The sequence below is a fragment of the Girardinichthys multiradiatus genome, chromosome 8 (assembly GCF_021462225.1).
Source record: "Girardinichthys multiradiatus isolate DD_20200921_A chromosome 8, DD_fGirMul_XY1, whole genome shotgun sequence".
Lineage (NCBI taxonomy): Eukaryota > Metazoa > Chordata > Actinopteri > Cyprinodontiformes > Goodeidae > Girardinichthys > Girardinichthys multiradiatus.
The window spans coordinates 26,336,879-26,361,038 of record NC_061801.1 but is presented as its reverse complement, the minus strand read 5'-3'; the positions used below and the strand labels follow the sequence as shown (position 1 = coordinate 26,361,038).

The following is a 24,160-nucleotide window of genomic DNA, read 5'->3' as shown; positions in this document are numbered from 1 at the left end:
AAGGTTATTTACAAAGCTCTTTAGGCCTTAAGAGAGCTCAGAAAGTGAAAAAAATGTTAAGATTAGTAAGGAGGACTTTTAGTGGGCCTGAGAGTCTTAAGCAGGGAAGATTGTGGAAAGACCTAGAGAAAGGAGAGATATTCTCCGTACAATGAACTACAGTGAACAATTGAAACGCTACTGGCTCAATTGCACATGGATCCACCCCCTTAACAGCCGAGTAAACAAATACATAAACTTCTATGACAATCATACAATTCATAATATAGAGATGAGATCAACTTTATCATCCCTCTAGGGGGAAATTAAATAGTTTCAGCAGCAGCACAGGTTAAAGGTGCACCTTTGGAAGGCAATATTAGGAAGGATAAATAAATAATAAAAACAATAATGAATAACCATAAATTAAATTTGACCAAATTCACACAATATAGTACAGAATTATTTAAATATCTACAGACTGTAAAACACTTTCAAAAATAAAATTTTTAAAAGAAGTCATATATATATATATATATATATATATATATATATATATATATATATGTAGATAAATACAAACTCTAGACAAGATACAGTACAATAATCTAAACACTATATAAATAAAAGACAGATGTAAATGATGTGAAGAAGTATTTGCTGTATTGTACATGATGTCTGTAGCCTAAGCTTAAATGATCATCTACAACGCTTCCGGTCTGTGGAAACATTTGCTGGTGTGCTGCTATCTCCTCTCTAGCCTCTGAATGCAGCAGGAACCAGAACTTCTCACATTCCAGGCTGGTACTGAAAGCAGAGGGAACAACGCATTGATCTGCACAGGATCTGCCTGTTCGTGATCCCAGGATGAAATGACCAGCATGGCGAGTTAACATAACGATAAGCAAATCAAAATTATGGTGAGCATGTAAATAAGGTTAAAACATTTTTATGCTGTGTGACAACTGATTGAAGTTTAATAAGTTTCATCATTTTTTATGCATTTCTAAATCCATTCTAAATTCCAGAAGGGTATTTGGTTTTTTTTTTTGGTTTTTTTTTGTTTGTTTTTGCAACAAGCAATCACAGATCTTAGAAGACAGTGTCACACCTAGCAACGGGATCAACCACAATTCCTCATTAGGATACACATTTTTTGTCTTCTCCTCAGTCTGAGTGGCTCTCAGCTGCTAGCTGAATCACTCTTAAGGTAAGACTCCTTGCCAAACATTTTCAGCTCTCTGAGAGGACTCTAAGAATCTTCGGGAACATGGGCCCTGGAGCTTGATTACACTGAAGCAGGGTAGGACAAATAGCAAGGAAACCAGAAGAGGGAATCAGATGGAATGAGTTGCAGCTGAAGGAGATAGAGACTGATTAACAGAGAGCTGAGCTGGCACACATTGGGATAAACAATTAAAGGGAAAGTTAAACAAAGTTTTAACACAAGTAATACTAAATATACAGAGAACAGAATGCAAGACTGCACTAGAAAATACAGGTGCTTCTCAAAATATTAGCATATTGTGATAAAGTTCATTATTTTCCATAATGTCATGATGAAAATTTAACATTCATATATTTTAGATTCATTGCACACTAACTGAAATATTTCAGGTCTTTTATTGTCTTAATACGGATGATTTTGGCATACAGCTCATGAAAACCCAAAATTCCTATCTCACAAAATTAGCATATCATTAAAAGGGTCTCTAAACGAGCTATGAACCTAATCATCTGAATCAACGAGTTAACTCTAAACACCTGCAAAAGATTCCTTAGGCCTTTAAAACTCCCAGCCTGGTTCATCACTCAAAACCCCAATCATGGGTAAGACTGCCGACCTGACTGCTGTCCAGAAGGCCACTATTGACACCCTCAAGCAAGAGGGTAAGACACAGAAAGACATTTCTGAACAAATAGGCTGTTCCCAGAGTGCTGTATCAAGGCACCTCAGTGGGAAGTCTGTGGGAAGGAAAAAGTGTGGCAGAAAACGCTGCACAACGATAAGAGGTGACCGGACCCTGAGGAAGATTGTGGAGAAGGGCCGATTCCAGACCTTGGGGGACCTGCGGAAGCAGTGGACTGAGTCTGGAGTAGAAACATCCAGAGCCACCGTGCACAGGCGTGTGCAGGAAATGGGCTACAGGTGCCGCATTCCCCAGACCTGGGCTACAGAGAAGCAGCACTGGACTGTTGCTCAGTGGTCCAAAGTACTTTTTTCGGATGAAAGCAAATTCTGCATGTCATTCGGAAATCAAGGTGCCAGAGTCTGGAGGAAGACTAGGGAGAAGGAAATGCCAAAATGCCAGAAGTCCAGTGTCAAGTACCCACAGTCAGTGATGGTCTGGGGTGCCGTGTCAGCTGCTGGTGTTGGTCCACTGTGTTTTATCAAGGGCAGGGTCAATGCAGCTAGCTATCAGGAGATTTTGGAGCACTTCATGCTTCCATCTGCTGAAAAGCTTTATGGAGATGAAGATTTTATTTTTCAGCACGACCTGGCACCTGCTCACAGTGCCAAAACCACTGGTAAATGGTTTACTGACCATGGTATCACTGTGCTCAATAGGCCTGCCAACTCTCCTGACCTGAACCCCATAGAGAATCTGTGGGATATTGTGAAGAGAACGTTGAGAGACTCAAGACCCAACACTCTGGATGAGCTAAAGGCCGCTATCGAAGCATCCTGGGCCTCCATAAGACCTCAGCAGTGCCACAGGCTGATTGCCTCCATGCCACGCCGCATTGAAGCAGTCATTTCTGCCAAAGGATTCCCGACCAAGTATTGAGTGCATAACTGTACATGATTATTTGAAGGTTGACGTTTTTTGTATTAAAAACACTTTTCTTTTATTGGTCGGATGAAATATGCTAATTTTGTGAGATAGGAATTTTGGGTTTTCATGAGCTGTATGCCAAAATCATCCGTATTAAGACAATAAAAGACCTGAAATATTTCAGTTAGTGTCCAATAAATCTAAAATATATGAATGTTAAATTTTCATCATTACATTATAGAAAATAATGAACTTTATCACAATATGCTAATTTTTTGAGAAGGACCTGTAAGTACAAAAGAATTAACAGATAAGGCGACATCTAATAATAAAGAACACTGACAATGGCAAAAACTAAAAAACATTATAAACAGCAAGCAAATCGTAAAATACACACACAACAGAAATTCAAAACACCTCAGGATCGTGGCAGGGAGTGTCACAAACCTTCCATAGACAGATGTCAGAGGCAGGTAAATGTTTACAAGAAGCATCTCATTGACGTTAGTTGGGTAGGAGTAGTCATTAGAAAGTAGAGTATCCTACTTTCTTCCTTAGCTGTACTACAATTTTTTGTTGCCATCTTTTCTTTAATGAATGTAACAATGTAAAACTTTGGTGTTTATCTGTAATTAAATCCCTTTCTTTTTGAGAGATAAAAGATATGTCAACATTTCTTAATAAAGAACTAAATATTCAATTGGGTGCCCCAATTTTCTACATAACTATTTATATTTTTATATTAAAACAATTTCCTAGTGCAATAATCTCTACTTATTATACTTACATTGACATTTAAAAGGATCATCATATAATGATGATAAAGATCTCTCTAACTATAGTAAAACATTTACTAACAGTAAACATACTGGTGCCATTCAGTTAACCAGAGACGTAGTTATGAAACCATAATAATAATGTGAATCTGAAATTGAGAAAAAATGTCTTTTAAGAAAAAAGACAAAGAACTGCATTTGTACTTTTGTGTTTATTTATATGGTGAATAAAATATATCTTACCCTATTATGATTGGATTTAAACAAATTATTTTAATGTGCAAACAGAAAAACTATTTTACATTTCAGACCACTAGGAAAAGGCAAAGCTGCTCTGAGCAAATCCTAACCTTCTCTTCCAGAATTGTTTTTATTTCGTAATACCAACAAACACAGATTTCAGTGCATGCATAAGTGATCACATTCATGGACTTTGAACAAATAAAATGACAAAACAGCTTTGATTTATTGAGGTAGCACATGCATGGTTCCTGAGGACATTTACAACCATTTAGTTTGTCCTTCACTGCTTAAATATTATAGTTTTTATTTTTTCAGATTTGTATATTAATTAACAGGTTCAGCATTGTTGAAAGAAAAGTCAAATGAGAATGTGTGCATTTTTAAAATAAAGTTTTAATCTTACTGTAATGTTAAACACAATCTTACATTTTCAGTGATGCATTTTTCATTTGTCCTCTTTGTGACAAGATAAGAAGACAACCTAAAGCTTTTGATGATTTATGAGCTATTCTCAAGTGCAGTCCTCTCTTTTGAATAAAACCAACAACAAAATCAAATATGAAAATGTCCTGTACATCCAGGAATACCTACAAATTTACAATAATTGTATATATTATATATAGAGAGAAGGACTTAATACAGGCCTCAAGCTGTCTCATGGAGGGCCAGGAAAAAACCCAACGTGACAGATTGGCGTGGTCCAAAAGAAAAGGACTGGAAGTATTGAGGGTTGACACTTGTCAGTCTCCTAGTCTCTAGTCTGTGCCCAGGCTGGCCCCTATTACCAGTCCATGTGGTGTGCATGGGAACCTTAGAGTCTTATCTGCACTTTTTCAACATGATCTGGTTCGGTTGTTTTCAACCATGACCTTCACTGTGCACTGGAGCAATTGTCAGTTGAGTGTCAGTTAGCCTCTCTTCGGCCATGATTTTCCACTGAAAATGGTGGACTGCTCCTTTAAGCTCAAGGATGGATGGATGGATGGATGGATGGATGGATGGATGGATGGATGGATGGATGGATGGATGGATGGATGGATGGATGGATGGATGGATGGATGGAAGTCAGAACATGTGTGAGTATTAAATCTAAATATATAGTTTTAACAGGTTTCATGTGTATGATAAAACTTGGCTTACTAGAGGGGACTAACAAAATGAAAATGTGACTTCGAGGGTAAATCTCTGGAGGAAAAATGCTTTGTGTCCTGTATGGCATTAGCAGTCATTTTACAATACAGGAGGAAACAGAATACAGAGTTATAAAAGTGCCTTATGTTATATTGTAGTTAAGGGCTAATAGATGTTTTGATTATAGTTTATATCCATGGTTATCCATGCTTAGCCCTGTTACTAAAACATAAACCACAATATCCAAGAGTAATTAATACTGAGTTTGTCTAACCAAAGTATCCATGAAAGAACACAGCCACACACAGGAGAATGATGGCGTTTGCATTGACAACGTTCCTCCAGAGAGGTTTTTCTGTTGTATCTGTGAGCTTACTCTTCAGTTCTGCCTCCTCCTCTGGAGTCAGTTTTGGTGCTTTCGTCTTCTCCAGTCCACAGAAGCACATTAGTGCTTTCTTCCAAAATCCTGGTTCTTCGTTATTTTCTGGAATAAAGAAAAAAAAAGGATTTATTTCAAATTAAAAAAAAGAAAATAACAAAAGACTAAAAACAAAACAAAAATTAAACACATCTTAAAATTAATAACATCCACACTCTTTTGACAGTTTAAAAACCTGGTATTAAAAAACAAAGACTGTTTTAAATATGAAACTCTGTAACTGTTCATTACCTTCTGTTTCCTTTTCATCCTCTTCATTGTTAACCCAGTCATCCTGTTCAATGTCCACTCTCTCTTCAGTACTGTTCCTCAGACTCCAACACAATCTATGCAACTGATAAGAAAAAAAACATATTGTGTAAAAATGTTCAAACTTGGGACTAAACGTTTCCCGTTTTCGGTTAGTTGGGATTACCAAAAATGTTTCTCTTTACTAAATGCTAAATGGCCAAATAATAAGAGCATTTATTTATTTAATTATTTTTTATAGCTTTCTTTAAATGCAAAAGCTCACAAACTGAGACTGTTATGCATTTAAAAAAGCCTATATATACTAAGTTATACTAGAGCTTTGTAAAATTCAAAATTCACAGCATCTGAGGTCAATTTTATTTTTGTAACATTATGAAAAAAAAAAACAGCCAAGATATCAGCATCAACCTCAGAACAAAAGCAAAAGACCTTATAGAGATGCTGGCTGAAGCTGATACGACCTTATCCACATTGAAATAAGTCCTATACCAATATGGGCTGAAAGGCCACTCACTCAGGTAGAAGCCATTTCTCCAAAAGCAACTCAGTAGCAAAGACCTTAATTTTTGGAGACAAAACCATTGTGTGGGAAGAGCTGAAGAAGTGTGTGTGGGCAAGTCAGCGTACAAATCCCAGCTACACTGGTTCTGTCAGGATGAATGAGCCAAAATTCTAGCAAGTTATTGTGAGAATCTTGTGGAAGGAAATCCAAAATGTTTCACCTAAGTCATAGAGTTGTAAGGTCAGTTCTACTAAACATAATAGAATGTTTATAAACTTTCAAATTTAATTGTTTCATTGTTTTTTAAAGTACTGGTAAGGTACAGTTATCAATTTGTTTTGTACTTGGATGTTTCTACTATAGAATAGAATTTGCTGGACAGTAGAATCAGTTTTTATTTGGGGCATGTACTTGAAGTGCCGTATTTTGAGGTGTCAGAAGACAGTTCGTTTTTAAAAACAAACTGTGACTCCATTTCAGGGTCTCCCTAAAATGCCGTATGATGTATGGGAGTTCCTTGATAACAATGAATGCGTTTGTGATTAATGCCTGCAGACTGGATCCTCACTTACAACAACCCACAAATGGGTAAAGCTGTATCTAGAAGGTGGATTAAGGTGGATTTGTACATATACAAAGCTGAAGCAGGCTGAGGAGAAATGGCTGTGCCCAAGTCAGAAACGGGGCTAGAAATGGTGATAATGCAAATCGACCCAGGCCCTTCTAGTTTATAAAAGAAATCATTTCTATAAACCAAAGTAGCTGTAAAAATTAAAATGGTCCAGTTGAAATAATGTTATCCATACAACCTGATAACACACAGTATTACACTGAATTTTGTGAGCGGAACAAGGGCGTCTATGTGTGATTTATTAAAATACAAACTTAATAAAGCTGATGACATTCCAACAAACACCTTTTGTTGTGTTTTAAATAATTTTTGAATAATTTAACTGAAATTATGTAATTTTTACTAAAAATGTGATATATAAAATCCGTCTTTATCTCACAACTGTCACTTACATGCTTATTGTCGATGGGTTTGGTTATAAGAGAGACTCCAACTATAACGATGCAGGAGATAGTAAACAGGATCAGCCCAAAATACAGGTAGTGGACTCCACATATGATAGCGGGACAATTACTAGGGCTAACACAGTTTCCTGTTCCATAGGCAAACTCAGTGATCATCCTGGTCAGGCCTACAATCAGACCGACGATGAGTCCATAAAAGGCACCCTTACAAGAAAAACAAAAAAAGAAGGAAGTTAGGAAGGCAGCACTCAAAACATAAAACAATCTTCTTACTGAGGTTTAACATTAAAATCAATGTTATTTGAGAATGATACATTGTAGTTTCTGAGGAGATAGCTATAAAATAAGGTTGAGTTTGTTTTTAATCAGTGTTCCGCTGAAAGGCCTAGTGATAACCCATCGTGAGTTTTCTGACAGAGGCAACCGGATTTTAATTGAAAATGTCGTGGTATTTCACAGTGTTCATGATGCCATGTGCTTTAAGAAGACTCCAAGGGCCTTTGCAAAAGAAACAGACCATTAGCATCACACATCCTCCTGCACTTAACAGTTGGCACAAGACATTTTTCCAATTTATTCATATTTTGATTTACACCAGACCTACTTGAAGTGTTTGCTGCAAAGAAAAAAATCAATATCACTCTCATTTCACTCAAGCCCACAGCTTCCATTAAAGTCCTTGTGGCATTTAGTAAACTCCATGGTATGATAGAAATAGTTTTTCCTGGCATGCCTTTCCAACAACTGACTAGCATGTGGATAGTGTTTAATGGGCTTTTAAAAAGACTTGGTGACTTAAAAATTTCTATCCTTGCTGCAGTTCTCCAGCAGTGAACCTTGGAGATTTTCTTTTACCTTACTTACTATTACTCACATTGATAGTGGTAGCAACATAACCCCATTTCCTTGTCCAATGTACTGGCCAAAGGGTAAGAGAAATTAGCCTCCATTGTATGATTAGCTCCCCTTATTTAAAGGCCACCCTGATCAATTTGAATAGATAAAGTATGAATGCTTCAGTTACATTTATTTTCATATAAGGACTGTTAGGGGTGCAATTAATTGTGGCAAAAGAGTGTTTGCAAAAACAATTTTACCTTAATATGGAATTTTTTTTCCCTTAAAGTTGGATTTTTCCTAAAATATTTCAATATGAAGTTATGCTACTGTAATAAATTATTGATTTATTTTGGGTCTACATATATTTACCAGAATTGCTAATAAGAGCATTTGTGCTCTGATATAGCAGAATAGAGATTTACCTTTTCCAAAAACAGTCACATAATTTCCAAGGCAATGTTCATGATCAAACAATAATATCTCTAACTCAAAAGGAGACTCACAGGCTCGTTGGCACGCTTGCAAAAGATGGCAAGAAGGAAGACAGCGGAAATGGGTGGAGCCAGATAGCTGATGATTGACTGGATGTAGTCAAAGAGCTGACCACTCTGGGCTGACTGCACCACAGGGATCCAGGCTATGCTCACACCAATTAGGAACACAATAAACACCCTGTGCAGTTAAAAACAAGCACACAGCTATGATGAATATAACAAATGTAAAAAGTAGACATATTAAACACAAGTTAGTTTTACCTGCCAGCAATCATCAGTTCCCTCTCTTTGGAATAGGGACGGATCTTAGTATAGATGTCCATGGTGAAGAGAGTACTAGCACTGTTAAATATTGAGGTGAGGGAGCTCATTAGAGAAGCCAACATCACTGACATCATCAAACCCCTCAGACCTATAACACATTAAGTAAGTTATGCAAAATTAAAAAGAAAAGAAAAAGTTAAAATTGTATTTAAGATAATAATCCACCCACCATTAGGCATAAGTTTCATGACCAGTTTGGGATAAGCAATGTTGGTGCATGCCACACTAGATCCACAGTGTCTCTGACATTCATCTGGGACAACACATGCCACCTCATCTGGATTAAGTTAATTGTATTTTAAGAATCATTAGTGAGGTATGTACCATACTGTGCTAAAGTTTTAGGCAGGTGTGAAAAAATGTAAACAACAAATGCTTTCAGAAAAATAAATGATTATTTATTTTTATCAATTTACAAAATGCTAAGTGAAGCGAAGCCAAACATACAGCAAAAGTAATTAAGAACTATCTTCAGTGTAAAGAAGAACAATAATTACTGAAAGTGATGGTATGGCCCCCACAGAGCCCTTATCTCAACATCATGGAGTGTGTCTGGGATTACATGAAGAGACAGAAGGATGTGAGAAAGCCTACATCCACAGAAGATCTGTGGTTAGTTCTCCAAGATGTCTGAAACAACCTACCAGCCCAGTTCCTTCAAAAACTGTGTGCAAGTGTACCTAGAAGAATTGCTGCTGTTTTGAAGGCAAAGGGTGGTCACACCAAATATTGATTTGATTTAGATTTCTCTTTTGTTCATTCACTGCATTTTGTTGATGGATGAAAATAAATGATTAATACTTCAATTTTTGAAAGCATTCCTTGTTTACAGTACTTTTTCACACCTGCCTAAACCTTTGGCACAGTAATATATATCGTATATTAGCAATTTATGACAGCAGGTTTGCTTTATTCCAAAACCAACTCACAGACCTGGATAAAGGATCCTGCTTATCATCCCAGGAAAAACCATGAGAAACATGGGCAACAGCTTCAGGTAGGCACATAAAATGCAACCTCCTTTAACATGAGAGAGATTCTTGGCTGAGAGGCAACGCTGGACAATCACCTGCAGAAAAAGATCCAACTTTGGTGGTAAGTACAAAAGACTACAGATATTAAATGCATTTACACTGTATGGGTATGACAATTTTATAAGATTGACCAACACAAAATAGTGCACACTTGTGAGGTGAAAGAAAAATAATACATGGTTTTGAGATGGTTTAAAATAAAACTCTGAAAAGTAGTGTATGTATGTATATTATTGAGTCATTTGATGACAATAAACACTACACTGCTCTGTTTATGGATTTGTCAAAAGCCTTTGATACTGTTTAATGGGTTTTTAGAAATTGGCTTGTCTACCCAGGTTATTGGCTGGTTTAGAAACTGTCTAGCAGAACACAATGTGTGCACTCAGCAGGGTCCTTCTCTTCAGTGGTCCCTATAACAAAGGGTGTTCCTCAGGGTTCAACTCTAGGGCCACTGCTGTTCATTACCTTTGTCAGGGTTTATCAAATGTCACGCATCACTTTTATGGAGATGATGCTGTTATATACTGTTCTTCTAATTCTTTGGTGCAAACTACTGAATTGCTTCAGACTGTTTTTAACATAGTCGAGACATGTCTGACTATACTTGAAACGGTAGTGAATCCTGAGAAGTCCAAGCTCGTGTTGTTCAAGTCATTACCAATAACCCTTTCTCCTCTACACAGGACATAAACTGAAATTGTTAAGTCATGAGTACCTTGGTGTTATCAGTGATAATAGATTCACTTTCAAGGATCACATAAGCAGTCTTGTGTCTCAGGTTTATTCTTTAGAAACAAGTTTTGCTTCTCTTTACAATTCAGAGATTATTAATTTCTGTAACTTTTCTATCTTTGCTGGACTATGATGACTTGTATATAAATTCATCAGAGCAGAATCTACAGATTATTAGACTCTGCATGACATTTCATTACTGGTTATGGACATCATGTCCACCATTGTCATTTGTACGCTGTTGCCATCCGTCCTTCTCTGTCTGTCTGTCTGTCTGTCTGTCTGTAAACACTCACATTCACATTTCTTTTATGACACTAAATCCAGTGTAGCTGTGTTCAAAAGCTACACAATTAGTAAACATAGTCCGTCTCAGTATGGATACAGCTGGTCGGGAAAGCCTTTAGAAGTTTGTAGGACAAAATTTTGGAACTACCGTCATGTTGAAGACAAAAGGAACACAGCTGACAGGTTAGCGATTAAGTCGTGGAGAAGTTTTTGGCAGAGTGAAGTTATAAAACAATATTTCAAGCTTTGCCCAGAACACTGTTCATATTATAATCTGTCAACAGAAAAAGTATAAGATCATCCCACAAAAAACAGCCAAAAGACCCATGGTAACTCTGGAAGAGCTGCAGAGATCCAAAGCTCAGGTAGGAAGATCAGTTGACAGGACAACTATTAGTAGTGCAGTCTAGAAGTCTGGACATTATGGAACAGCGGAAAGAAGAAAGTTGATAGAAACCTTTAAAAAGTTTGTAGGATATCTCAGGCTATATAGGGAAACACAGCAAACAAGTAAAGAGCAAAAATCTCTGTCTTTTTGTGCAAAAACTGTAAAGACCCTAAGATTTGTAACTAAAGAAGTGAATTTTAGTTCAACAAAGTATTGACTTAGGGTGCTGAATACAAATGCATGCCAAGCTTTTCACATTTTTCTAAAGATCTCTTGGAAACCATGGATCGTTTTCTTTCTACTTCACAATTATGCATTACTTTGTGTTTTCCCCAAGTGCTGCAACTAAGACATCACCTGTCATTCAGATTACCCTTGACAGACCTTGTCATCAAAACCCATCTTTTTGTAATAAATTTTATGGCTATTTCATGAAGTTCATGAAACAATTAGATGAGGGGATAGACTAACCTGTCAATGGGTACAAATTATAATCCCTCACCATAATACGATCAAAGTAAACACAGGGTGCAAACTTAAGCATCGGTGACCAGCCAACTAAACATTTATGAACTGGCAAAACATTATCAAAATGCGTGGGTTCTCACCGGGTACTCCGGCTTCCTCCCACAGTCCAAAGACATGCCTGTTAGGTTAATTGGTAACTCTAAATTGCCCTTAGGTGTATGAATGAGTGTGTGCATGGTTGTTTGTGTGTTGCCCTGTGATGGACTGGCGACGTGTCCAGGGTGTACCCTGCCTCTCGCCCATAGACTGTTGGAGATAGGCACCAGCTCCCCCGCGACCCACTATGGAATAAGCGGTAGAAAATGACTGACTGACTGACTATCAAAATACATGTGGAGGATTTTCTTCAGATCACAAATTTAAATTTTTACTCCAGAAGATTTATTCAGCTGGCAACCTCTGACCAGCTCAGTGATTATGTCTAAAACAGGCAAGATAAAAGAGTGTGCACTGTTATGAATATATAAAATTAATGAGTTTATGGCTTTAGACTGTTTCTGCAGTGTAGTAAAACCGACTACTGAGTCAGTGGAAATAAAACTTCCATACAGTCAAAGGTGATCATTACCAACCTGATCTGCGCACCAGTACCAAATTGTCTGAACGGTGAGTCCAAACACCAGGCCAGGCCAGGGTAAGTCTCCAGTTATTGGGTCCCTGAATAGGTGGAAGGCGTCTGGCCGAGGTTGGTAGCACTCTGCGCTGATGTTACCGGTGGCTGAGGGAATTGCAGTCATGTACCTGTCCTTCAGATTTTCATAGCCCCCCACTTCATTGAAAGCTGAGGATACATTAAAGTTAGACTGGGGGATAATTTGTCGATAATGTGGCAATAAAACCAATTGTGGGTGCAAAGTAACATGATAAATTGAATATTACCAAAACCCATGAGAATGAAGGATCCAATAATCATAATGATGGTCTGTAAGGTGTCTGTGTATATCACTGCAGCCAGTCCACCTGAGATAAAATATGATGTTAGCAATCTGTAAAGTTTTTTTATTAAAAATAACAGTAATCTACAAAAGAGAACAAGGTTATCTTGTTTTTATGTAACTGTTCTTTTAACGCTTGTCTTGTAAAAGTTAGTTTTAGTTGTGTTTTCTGTATTAAGGAGCAGCAACTGAGCAGCATTTCAGGGTTAATTTATTAGATTGGTGAATTGCCACAATAATACAAGAAAGGTAAACTAGACAGATAAGGCAGGGAAGTTTTGTTAACGTGACTACGTCTCTAGATCTTGGCAGTACATGCGTCCTTGAGAAGACTTCCCTGTCTTCCATATGCCATCTGCATAGATAAGACTTCTTTGTAGGCAAGGTTTATGAGGAAAATGTTGATCCATAAAAAGAAAGTAAATTTCCTCCTGAGAACAGACCTGTGACGGTGTACAGTGCAGTTATTGCCAGTAGAGCAATAACAGCAACGTAGATATTCAGCCCAAGAGCCTGCTGGATAAAAATGGCACCAGAGAACATGTCGGCCTGGAGGGAGACAGATATAGCATTTGACTTTTGTTACATCTATTGTTGAAAACAGAAAGGAAAGTTTTAGGCAACAGCTACATAAACTCACAGAGATCTTAGTGAAAGCATACAGGAACAGGGAAAGCACAGAGAGATAAATGCGAATGCGCTGTCCTCCGAACCTCTTCTTCAGGTACTCGGGCATGGTGACCACCTACATACAGACAGTCATTATACTTTGCTTTTCAAAGGCTCAATGTCTGGTAATGATTGCACTTTTTTATGAAAAAACAAAATACACTCACTGGCCACTTTATTAGATACACCTGTTTGATTGCTTGTTAACACAAAGAGTGAACAAGTAAATCACATGGCAGCTACTCAGTGTATTACTGGATGTAATGAGGGTGAATTGAACGCACACTGATGAGATTTAAAGTGAACATAAAAGTGGCATGTCTTTTTGTTGCCAGATGGGCTGGTCTAAGAATCTCAGAAACTCCTGATCTACTGGGATTTCCATCTCCTGTTTACCAGAGGATGGTCCAAAAAAAGAGGACAATCAACAGTTGTGTAGACAACAATGTCTTGCGTATATCAGAGGTCAGTGATAATTGAACAGATTTGTTTTATATGACAAACTCTAGATACAAAGATTTTCCGAGCTCTGAACATACAATATGTTAAACCTTGAAGCAAATGGACTACAACAACAGAAGACCACACTGAGCTAAGAACAGGAAACTGAGGCTAAGATTTGCACAGGGTCACCAAAATATGAAAATAAAAGATTTTAAAATACTGTCTAGTGTTATGAGTCTTGATTTCAGCAGCAACAATTATGTGGTAGGGTCATAAATTGACGTAAAAAAAACATGAAAGCATGGATCCACCATGCCTTGTATCAATGGTTCAGACTGGTGGTGGAGGTGTAAAGATCTGGAGGATATTTTCATGGTAGATGTTGGACCACCAGTAGCATTTTACCATTGTTTAACACCACAGTCTATAGAATGTGGTGGTACTTGAGTACTGTTGCCATGTCTATCCCTTGTGACCAAGTGTATCAAATTCTGAAAGCTACTTTCAGCACGATAATTCCCCTAGTCACAAAGCTCAAATCAACCAAAACTGGTTTCTTGAACATGACAGTGAGTTCACTGTACTTAGATGGTCTCCAGTCTCACCAGATCTCAATTAAAATGGGAGATTCACACGGATGGATCTGCAGCAACTCCATGTCAGAAAGCCATTTGGTTCATACCATGTCAGTATGGACCAATATCTAAGAAGAATTCCTGAGACACATTTTCAAATCTGTGCCATAAAGAAATCATTCTGAAGGCAAATGTGGTTCCAACCCTTAATTATTAGACTGTACCAAACAAAGTTGTTGGTGAGTGTCTTATATGTCTTCTTTACCCCTGCTTTGATGTAGATAGGTACAAAGAGCCATCCCAGAATGACCATGAGAACAAGAGCCTGCAACACACAAAAATAAGAAACATTGAAAAATTAGGGCAAGATCATTTATAAAGAAAATAATTTTCTTTACTTTTGCAAACCAAAATATATGTTAACTTGTAAGCATTATCACAGGGATAACTTTGATGTTTGTGATATTGACATAGAAGGATTACTCACATTCCATTCAAATCCACAAATGGCTATTCCAGCAGCCGCAGCAGTTCCAGCAATCCCTACAAAGTGGACGCTGCCAATGTTGCTGGCAAAGAGCGATGCTCCGATCTGTTGAGAACATATAACCTATGACTGTAATTTAAAAACAAGTAATTAAAGATTTACTAAAGAAAAGTTATGAGATAAAGTGTTTAGAACAACTTATTGTACTTTTATAAAAAGCCTTAACAATAAATAAATACTTCACCATTTACTCGTAACACAACATAAAATTGATGAGTTGTTTTTTTAAATAAGCAGACCTTTCATGATCAGTGCACCTGGAGTACTTACTTTACTCTAGCAAGGCATAATAAAAAACAGCCTAATCTGTGCATATCTAATTTTATTCTTATCACAAAGTAAGATACCCACCGGCCACCACACCATGCTCCTCCCAGCAAGGAAGAACCCACCCACAGTGGATCGATTGGTGCGGACCATAGCCTGCAGCAATACAGCAGAACATCTTAGGAAATACAGAAATCCATGCAAAACATGCCCTTGGTCTATTTCAAATAATATCCATGCACAAAACTCAAGATGCTACAAGTCCTTTACGTTTCCTTAACATTTTAAATGAACGCATTCAAACATTCTCTGATCAGACAGGACGTTTTGGTCAACCAGGATGCGAAGTGAGATGCTGGATTTCCTACAATAAAGGGATTTAATAAAACATCCACAAAAACTTTGTAAAACTCACCCATACTCCCACAGCCAAGACAACCACAAAGTAAATGACAATAACGGAGATGTCTGCTGCATTGTTGAGACCCATTGTTGAGTGCTGCTGAAGTCTGTCCTCAGTGATTGCAACACGTGCACAACACTTACCTTTATATCTTTTGTGTTTGTGTGTGTGTGTGTGTGTGTGTGTGTGGTTGTGTGTGTGTGTGTGTGTGTGACAGAAAGAGGGAGGGGTAATTGATAATGCTGGTGTAAATTTGGGTGTGTGTGTTGTGTTCTGCAAAAAGACACTTTGCTTCTAGATCATTTTTTTGTAAATATAGTTTAGGAAAAAACTTAAAACTTGTGCAAATAACACCGTTAATCATCAATCTACCAGGAGCATCCAAGAAGTAAAGTTTCATATTTGTCTTTAATTTTTTTTTTCTCTTTGCTACTTAGTCTTTCACAGGTTTGGCTGATGTAGTTTAAATATAAAACAGTGTCGTAAAGAAAGGCAAAAAATAAAAAACCATGCCACGTCTATCTAGTTACCTTGTCTTTGAGTTGAAGCTGATAATCAATTATGTTTTTACCCATTTTCCGAGTATTATATTATCTCGTTAGCAACAATTGCAGCATATATTAAAAGTTTAATTTGTTTTTTATGACAAATATTTTGTTTTATGTATTTCTATATTTACAATTTCTGCTTTTATATTTGTTTTGAATAATTTTATTAGTTTATATTTCTGATATTTCTTCATTAAGCTACACAATCTCATGTTTCCAATTCCTTTTACTCCAAAATAGTTGTATTTATTTTATCAATATTATCTTTTCTTTTTTTGTTGTTACCTTGGTTTGATAATTCCGGTGTTTTCTATCTAGCCACTTTTAATCTCTATATCACACTTTGTATAAAAAGTGCAGTTCACATTAAGTTTGATTGATTAATTGATTGATTTGACCTGTGTAATGCTGTGTGATCTGATCTTCCTGTGGAAATCATTGCCCCGCAACAGATCCTGCAATATTCAGCTGCAAGAATGCTGACAGGGAGTTCACATCACACTGATTTTAAAGTCACTGCATTGGCTACTTGTGCATTTTTTATTTATTTTGATGTGCTTTTGTCTTCAACATATTAAGGGTTTTAATGCAAACTATTTATCTGATTACCTTACAAGCCATCCAGACCCCTCAAGTCTTCAGAGAAAGGTCATCTGATGGTATCCGTAGTTAAAACTAAAACTGATGGTAAAGCATTTTTCATTTATTACGGCCCTCTCCTTTGTAGCAGCCTGTCTGAAGACCAGAGGGCAGCTGAGAGTGCTTCTTTATAAAAGCAAACTAGAAACCCTATCTTTGTACCCTGGTTTTTAATTAGACATTAATAATTCTGTGTAATTTGTATTTTAAGTTAACTGTTTATAAAAGTTTAATTAAGTTTATCTTTGTTTTGATTATTGCATTTTCAAATTGATCTTGATGTCTTTAATATTATTGATCTTTTTTTAAGAGTTTGAGACATTAGTGGCCTTTATTTAATAGTGGCTTGACAGGAAGTAGGGCAGAGAGAGAGGGAGAAGACATGCAGTAATTATTTCAGCTCAGGAATCAAACCTATCTGTACCGAGGATGGTAGCCTCGGTATGAGATGCTCCTGCTCTACCACTGAGCCACATTTCATTTTTTATCTTTATTTTTCTCATGGTTGAAGTACTTAATGTTGTATGTAATGTCCAAATTGTTATTTTACTGCTCATATCTGTCTCTGGTCTTGCCATTTACATTTGCTCATTTCTGCATTTCATATGACATTTTAATCTAGTTGACTAATGATTGTTGATTCTTCCTTTGTATTATGCCTGTAAATCACTCTGTGCTTTATTTGAAGGTATAAAATGTGTTCCATGAATAAAATTAATCTATTGATTGATAACAGGTATTAATTTTATGTCAGAAACGAACTTGGGGGCAGCTATAAGGCCTCATTAAGAAGTTGTATTTCTTATTCTTGAATAAAGGTAATTTTGAAATGTCAAATGAAATTGCTGGGAGCAGAGTAAATAATTGCTCTATCTCAACAAACCTAGATTGAGAATTGTGCATGTAGCATTTTATAGAAAATATATCCCACACTGAAGATTTTTTACTATTAGTCTCCTTAAACCTGAGAAATAACGTTGCACCCAAAAATGTTTAAATTTTTTCTTTTTCACAGTTTGTGCAGAGATGCTTTGTTTTTTAATAAACACATCATTATATGGTTTGACATATTATTCACATTTTATTATTAATTTACTATTTCTATGAGTATTTTTCATTTGTAATTAATTTGGGTTCTCACAGCTTCCTTATAAAAAATAGCCAAGTGAATATTTGTCTTGCAATAAAAGCTGAAAGTAGATTCTGAGAATCTGAACTGCATGAATGAGATGAAGCAAAGGATCAACAGATTTATAGTCTAATAAAGTCCATGCTGCCTTTACCTTAACAAACTGTTGTCTTTATTTGCTCTCCCTTTTAACATTTGAATTTGAATTGTTGATGAATTGAAAAACACAACTAACCAATTGTTTCTTAGTGAGGCCTCTGTTTTCAGTCTACACAATGTCTGCCAAACAAGACTTTATCTTGAACTTCATAAGACAAACTAAAAGCACTTTAGTTCATTTTCACACCATTACAGGAACAGTTAATGTTCTTAATAATCATGTTTTTCATCAGCTTGTTAATAATTAGCCTTAGGAAGGGTTGAAAAGGGCTAAAACAAAAAAATAAAAAATAAATTACAACCATTGTTAGCTTTAATTTATGTGTTCTATACACATACATTTCTAAAAAAATGTATAAAACTTAAACATCAGTTAAAATATATGTCCATAATAATATAAAAAAAGAGTAAGAGAAGCAACAAAATAGATTTATATTTTATGTTCATGATAATCAGGCTTGTAGCAGTAATTAGAACATATAAAGCTTAAGTGATTTTTCTACGTTTCTCTATAGATGTTGCAAGAAGCAGCCAGTAGGCATCTCTGCAGTGCAAGTAAACCCATCAATTAAAACCCCTGACTCTAAAACAGTCTGCCCAAGTAAGTCACGCCCTTGAGAGGTACTATCCTGCAGGTGTGTTGGAGAAGAGATGCATCTAATAGTTACTGGATAGTAGCTCTCCAGGACTGAACTTGGGCAACCCTGCTCTAAACTCATAAAAACACTGAGGATTTCAGGAGAATTTGAATATAAAAAAGGAAACAACATCCATATTTAGCATCACAGAAACTCATTAATATTGGTTAAAGACTGTAAGCTATAAACCGGTATTATTAATGTTATAATTCATCAAGTTATACTTACAGTACAAGTGCTTGCCTGCTTGTGGTTGAGCTACGATTTTCTTTTTACAAAATAAACTGAATGCATCCACATCTGTTTCTCTCTTCACTGGTTGTTTAACCCAGCCAACAGCTCCAAAAGTTGGGTTTGGACCACACTTGGGGTCCGGAATTAACAAGTTTAGAGTTGTGAGATTGTCTGAAGAAATTAAAATAAATAGCAAACAGAATGTTAAAGCATGTTTATGAAATGAGGGTAAGAAGGGTTAAAAAAAAATAATAATATTTGGAAATACACAAAATAAATATATTGACTATTGGTGCTGTTTGTGTTGTCATTGTAGCCCCGTTTAATTAACTAGTGTAAATGTTTGTATATTTAGCTAATAGTTGGGGTCATGACTGTTTATTTTGTGGGTCAGAAGATGAAAAGTTTGGAAACTACGTGGATTTGTGGATAAGATCTACAGAATACATCTACAAAAGGATAGTCCAAACTATATGTTGCCTCATTTGATCACCCTGCCTACACACGTGAAATATTTTTTCATCAGATTGTAATCATTATCAGTTTATCAGCTGGAAGTAAATTTCAACAGATAAACATTTTAATGTATTGAGGTCACCGACGCTCTACAACTTAATTATCCTGGTTCAAAATTCATTTAACCCTTTTAGGATTACTCAGAAAAGTAAAATACTGAGGTTTTATTTTATTTGGAAATATGCAAATGCGTAATACTTGCAGATACGTTTTTTTCCCCCTTGGGAATTTACTGCTGCCCTTCTGTGACTTGCTATTTAAAACCTTAGAATAAATGCATAACCAAAACAGGTGAAACTGCTGTCTAATTTGCATTTAGTTAAATGGGATATGTGAAGAGAACAGGTGTTCTTTTTCACCTTTGTTGCACCGTTTCTGTTGCTGTTTGTATTAGACATAAAAGCTGAACACAAACTTAGCAGATCTATATCCCAAGTTTTTATTCAACTTACAAAGCCTGTGCCAGATTGTATATATACATTTTACCATTGTCACCGATCCTGTCCTCTTGGTTTCTGGACTGCTTTAACCCAGTGAACTGGAGCTAAAGTAGCTTTAACTGTCATTATAATAATGACATCTAACAGTGACAGAGCTTTGAAACTGAACTGGGGAAAGGGCGGTGGAGAAACTATTAAAGAACATTAAAAATGGCTTGCTTTTTATATTTTGGCATTTGCAAACAAGTCTGTATAATTTGAGGAAAATAAAACTTGACTCTGAATATTTTAAAGTGACAGGGTGTACAGTAGTGTAATTGAATGTACAATGCTGATTTCATTTGACCATATAGCTTTTAAATAACATTCAACTTTATGGAGATCAACTTGTACAATTTAAACAGAAAGTTGGTGAAAATAATGCAATGTCCTAATCAAATTCTAACAAAATGCTTAAACTCAAATAGAGCAGAAAGTTGCTTTTTACTTTCAAGGTCTGCAACACTAAAACAAATAAATTCTAGTACTATATTATCAAAGTTACTTTCATTTAAATACATCAGCCAGTGCTATGTGGACAGAAAGATTCAGACTGGGGAGCTATCTGACTGTTCTTGTTAAAATCTCTAAATGGGGACAATCAATATGCAGCTGAATGAGAATCAATCACTGGAATGAGGCCATACTCTCTGAGGATTAGTGCTTGGATGAATTTGTTGGAATTTAATCCTGATTTCCAACCAAAAAAGATGTTCCAGTGAGTGCTAATGGGAAAAGATGTTGCCAATGGTTTTGTTTTATTCCAATTTACTTCTTTGTTCAAGACTCAAATCCAAAAATAAGAACCATAAAAAGCATACTGCAGAGCTGATCATTTCCCAGTGCTGGGACATCACAGATATTACAAAGAAATCCTCATGTTTGGTCTATTCAGTATTGAAAAGATTTGTTGTGTAGAGTCTGTGGGTTAGCATGAACATATGTGTGGCTTATAAACATCTTCCTGTGTCTCATATTTGTAAGATAAAAATAAAATCTGCAGAGGGACCTCTGTACTGAAGGGAAACAAGGGTGCAGACTTGTTCTTCTCAGACAGACTCACACGGGAAGCCATTTTGTGACTGCATCATGAAGAGTATGGGCTTATATTATGCTTTATTTTCACATTTGATTTAAAAAATAAAAACAAAAATAGTTGGAAATATTTAACCTTCATTGAATATTTAAGATTTTATGTCCCAATGACATCTAGATTGTTGTTTGCTAGCCAGATGTATAATTTTCATTATCAGAGTGGTATCACCACATTAGAGTGAGTTGTAGTACCTGTAACACAACTAATCTCTTTGTAAAATGTTGACTTTTTTAGTATTTCAGTTGAAACTACAGGTTGCCACTAAAATCTTAATCAATTTAATCAAATGCAGTACTTTGGGTTTTGTTTTCAGGGTTTGGTTCTGTGGGTTTGAAGAGATTCTTGGTTTTGCTGATGTTCTGTATCATCATTTTTTACTTGCTTCATATTATTATTAGCCAGTTCAGTTATTTCCCCAGTGTTTCTTTGAAGTATTCACACAGTTTCTGTTATTTCCTACCACTCTCCCTCAGTTCCTCCCATCAGCTGTTCCACAATCAGTTAATTGGACACACCTGTTAGTTCTAGTCATCATTCCTCCCAGTATTCATACATCATGTTTCTATCTACTCCTTGTTAGATTCACAAGGCTCATTTTGACCTATAACCATTTTCCCATTCAAATGCGACCATTTAATGGAAATGAAGATTGACTCTAAACACATTGCTGAAATGTACTGTTGTGCTATGCATCACTCAATCTAGATGATTGACACCTCTATTAAACAATTAGAGCTTGTAGAATATAAAGGTAATGACCATATTTGTCTTTGACAAACCAATGATAATCCAGAAGGCACACAATTCCAAACATACTATGGTTTACTAAGGCCCCGATCACACTGCAGGCAAATGTGGCCCAAATCAGATTTTTTTGGGGGTCAAGTGACCAGGTCAGACTTTTTAGAACAAGTGTGAACGCTCATATCTGGCCCATATCTGACTTTTTCCAAGTCACATTTGAGCCACATTCATATGTGGTCCTGAATCCAGCTTGTATCTGACCTTTTGGAATGTGACTCCAGTGGGAATGACCAAGGCGGATTAGATGTAACTTTGACATCACTTCCATCGCATTAGTCACAATTTTGTGCCACCCAGCAGGAAATTATCAAAACAGACGGGGGGCTAGAATAGTACTGCACAGTGGAGAGACAGCGAGACATTAGAGTTCATTAATAAACAGAGATAAAACTTTATTCAAGCCTAATTGAAAGGCTCATAGGAAACGTCTGGATGTGGGATGTAGATTGTATTGTAAAATTCGTAAAAAACGTTCAAGTAGAGGACTTTAAAATGCTATCGAGGTTACCGAGCATGAAATAATCTGTGATGAGCTGCCCCTGCCACAGTCCGATACACTGGATTGCATCAAGTCTTTTGCCTGTCGAGTTGAGAGGAGAGGTGCTGACATATATGGTTAAAAGATGTCCTTGTCATGATACATTTATGAATAAACTCTGTCTCTATAAAGTTGTTAACATCCCTGCCCCACCATTGCTGGCTGTGTCTCTGCATCCAAACAGTTTGTTATGGTGAACTGGCGATCAGATCTCCCTAAACCGGAACAATGAAGAGTCTCACTCTCCTTTTATTTACGCATTTCCGACACAGCACCTGCTGACAATAAATAGCTTCTGTTGTGCACTTAAACCATAACACCTATGTGTATTATGTTTACTGTTGTGCTGTGCTTGACGACACCCGTATTGTTCTTATGCGCATGCAGGTCAGTTTGGAGCCGCAACATTTTCAAAGTAATAAGAACGACCACACAAATAAAATCAGATTCCTGAAAACATCGGATTTGAGCATTAAGACCTGCAGTGTGAGCGTAGCTTGTACCCTTCACTCTAAAACACTGTTTGTCATTATGTACAGTCTTAGTTGTATGTATTAGAGTTTTTTAGAGCTAGGAACTTCTTCATGAAGGGTAGACTCTGCTTTCAAATGATATCTTGCCTGCAGGGTTTGTTTAAAGTGGTGACATTAGCAGAAGGAGGAAAGTGGACATGAGCTGTTTAAAAGTTCTACTACAAGCCCATATAATTGCTTTGGTTTTGAATTTTCATTAGTGTGGGTGGAAACCTATGGTGGAGGCTTTTATTTGAGCTTCTTCCTGACATTTTGATATCTGCATATTTGGATTGGTGCTAGCATTTGCGTGGATCATCTGTACTGCACGCATCTCATGCTTCAAAATACTGATTTTAGTTCATAAATCCCTGAATGACTTGGTGCCAAAATACAATAAAAATTTGGTGTTGCATCAACCTTCTAGACCGCTCAGATCCTCTGGTTCAAGTCTACTCTGCATACAACTGATTAACTGCACCTCCCCATTGAGAGGCTTCAAACAGGATGTTCTCAGACGTGGCCACTGAGCTTAGAGTGTCATCACCAGGTAGCATAAGAGATACAGATAGACTGGAAGAGTCGTAGGAAAGCATAGAAGTGGACGTCCTTTTATCATGATGGTTTCTAAACCAGGAGACCCTAAAGCAGCGCACCAGAGAGACAGGATTTAAGATTTAAACAAGTTTACTGAAATTGTGTTTTGGGCAGTGTCAGGATTCCATAGCCAGCGGGCTTCAGGGATCAGCTCACTAGGGATGGTGAATAGCATTGGAGGGTGGACAGGCAGGGCAGGTGAAGCGAGGAGCAATCAAGCAGTCTGATCATGTGGATCTAGAGTGGTCCTTGGACTGAGGTAAATTCACTGAAGTATTTACCATTCGGCAGGAGGCTGAACCACAGCGGGTTCTCCAGGAAGCAGGTTTGCTGACCACCAGCAAGGTAAAGCCAGAACCACGGAGGATTTATCCAAAGCAGGGTCTTGTTGTCAGCAGCCTTCAGGGAGAAACAGAGCTGGGATTAGCAAAGGCAGGTTAGCACAAAAGCAAACAGAGCAGGGTTTGTTGGTCTGATTATCACTTGGCAGAGTAAACGATCCTACGCCTCCTCCAAGGGCTCAGCTCCTCAAGAAACTCCTCAGCGATTGCTCTTGATGCGGTGCAGCTGCACCTACCTGTCACACCCTGGTGGAGGAAAGGAGAAATGCTCACAAAGCAAGACAAACCTGCACACAGCTCCGTGGCCACATCCATCACTGAAAAC

General features: G+C 37.0%; 1 protein-coding gene across 3 annotated transcripts; it reads right to left on the bottom strand.

Moving 5' to 3' along the window:
* Positions 1 to 4,148: 4,148 nt before the first annotated feature.
* Positions 4,149 to 15,716, bottom strand: LOC124872713 (sodium/glucose cotransporter 1-like). 3 transcript variants are annotated; one of them, XM_047372998.1, is made up of 15 exons: positions 15,618 to 15,716; positions 15,287 to 15,358; positions 14,876 to 14,980; positions 14,654 to 14,713; positions 13,341 to 13,445; positions 13,144 to 13,249; positions 12,645 to 12,725; positions 12,338 to 12,546; positions 9,726 to 9,861; positions 8,962 to 9,069; positions 8,730 to 8,880; positions 8,478 to 8,646; positions 7,123 to 7,338; positions 5,559 to 5,679; positions 4,149 to 5,378 (listed from the first exon to the last, which is right to left on the bottom strand). In XM_047372998.1, the coding sequence occupies exons 1-15, from the start codon at positions 15,690 to 15,692 to the stop codon at positions 5,176 to 5,178; spliced, it is 1,917 nt and encodes a 638-aa protein (XP_047228954.1). In that variant the 5' UTR covers positions 15,693 to 15,716; the 3' UTR covers positions 4,149 to 5,175. The 3 variants fall into 3 exon arrangements, with proteins under 3 accessions (XP_047228954.1, XP_047228953.1, XP_047228955.1); XM_047372997.1 differs by having other exon boundaries at positions 4,149 to 5,390; positions 5,577 to 5,679; XM_047372999.1 differs by having other exon boundaries at positions 4,149 to 5,412; positions 5,596 to 5,679.
* Between the last annotated feature and the right edge of the window lie 8,444 nt (positions 15,717 to 24,160).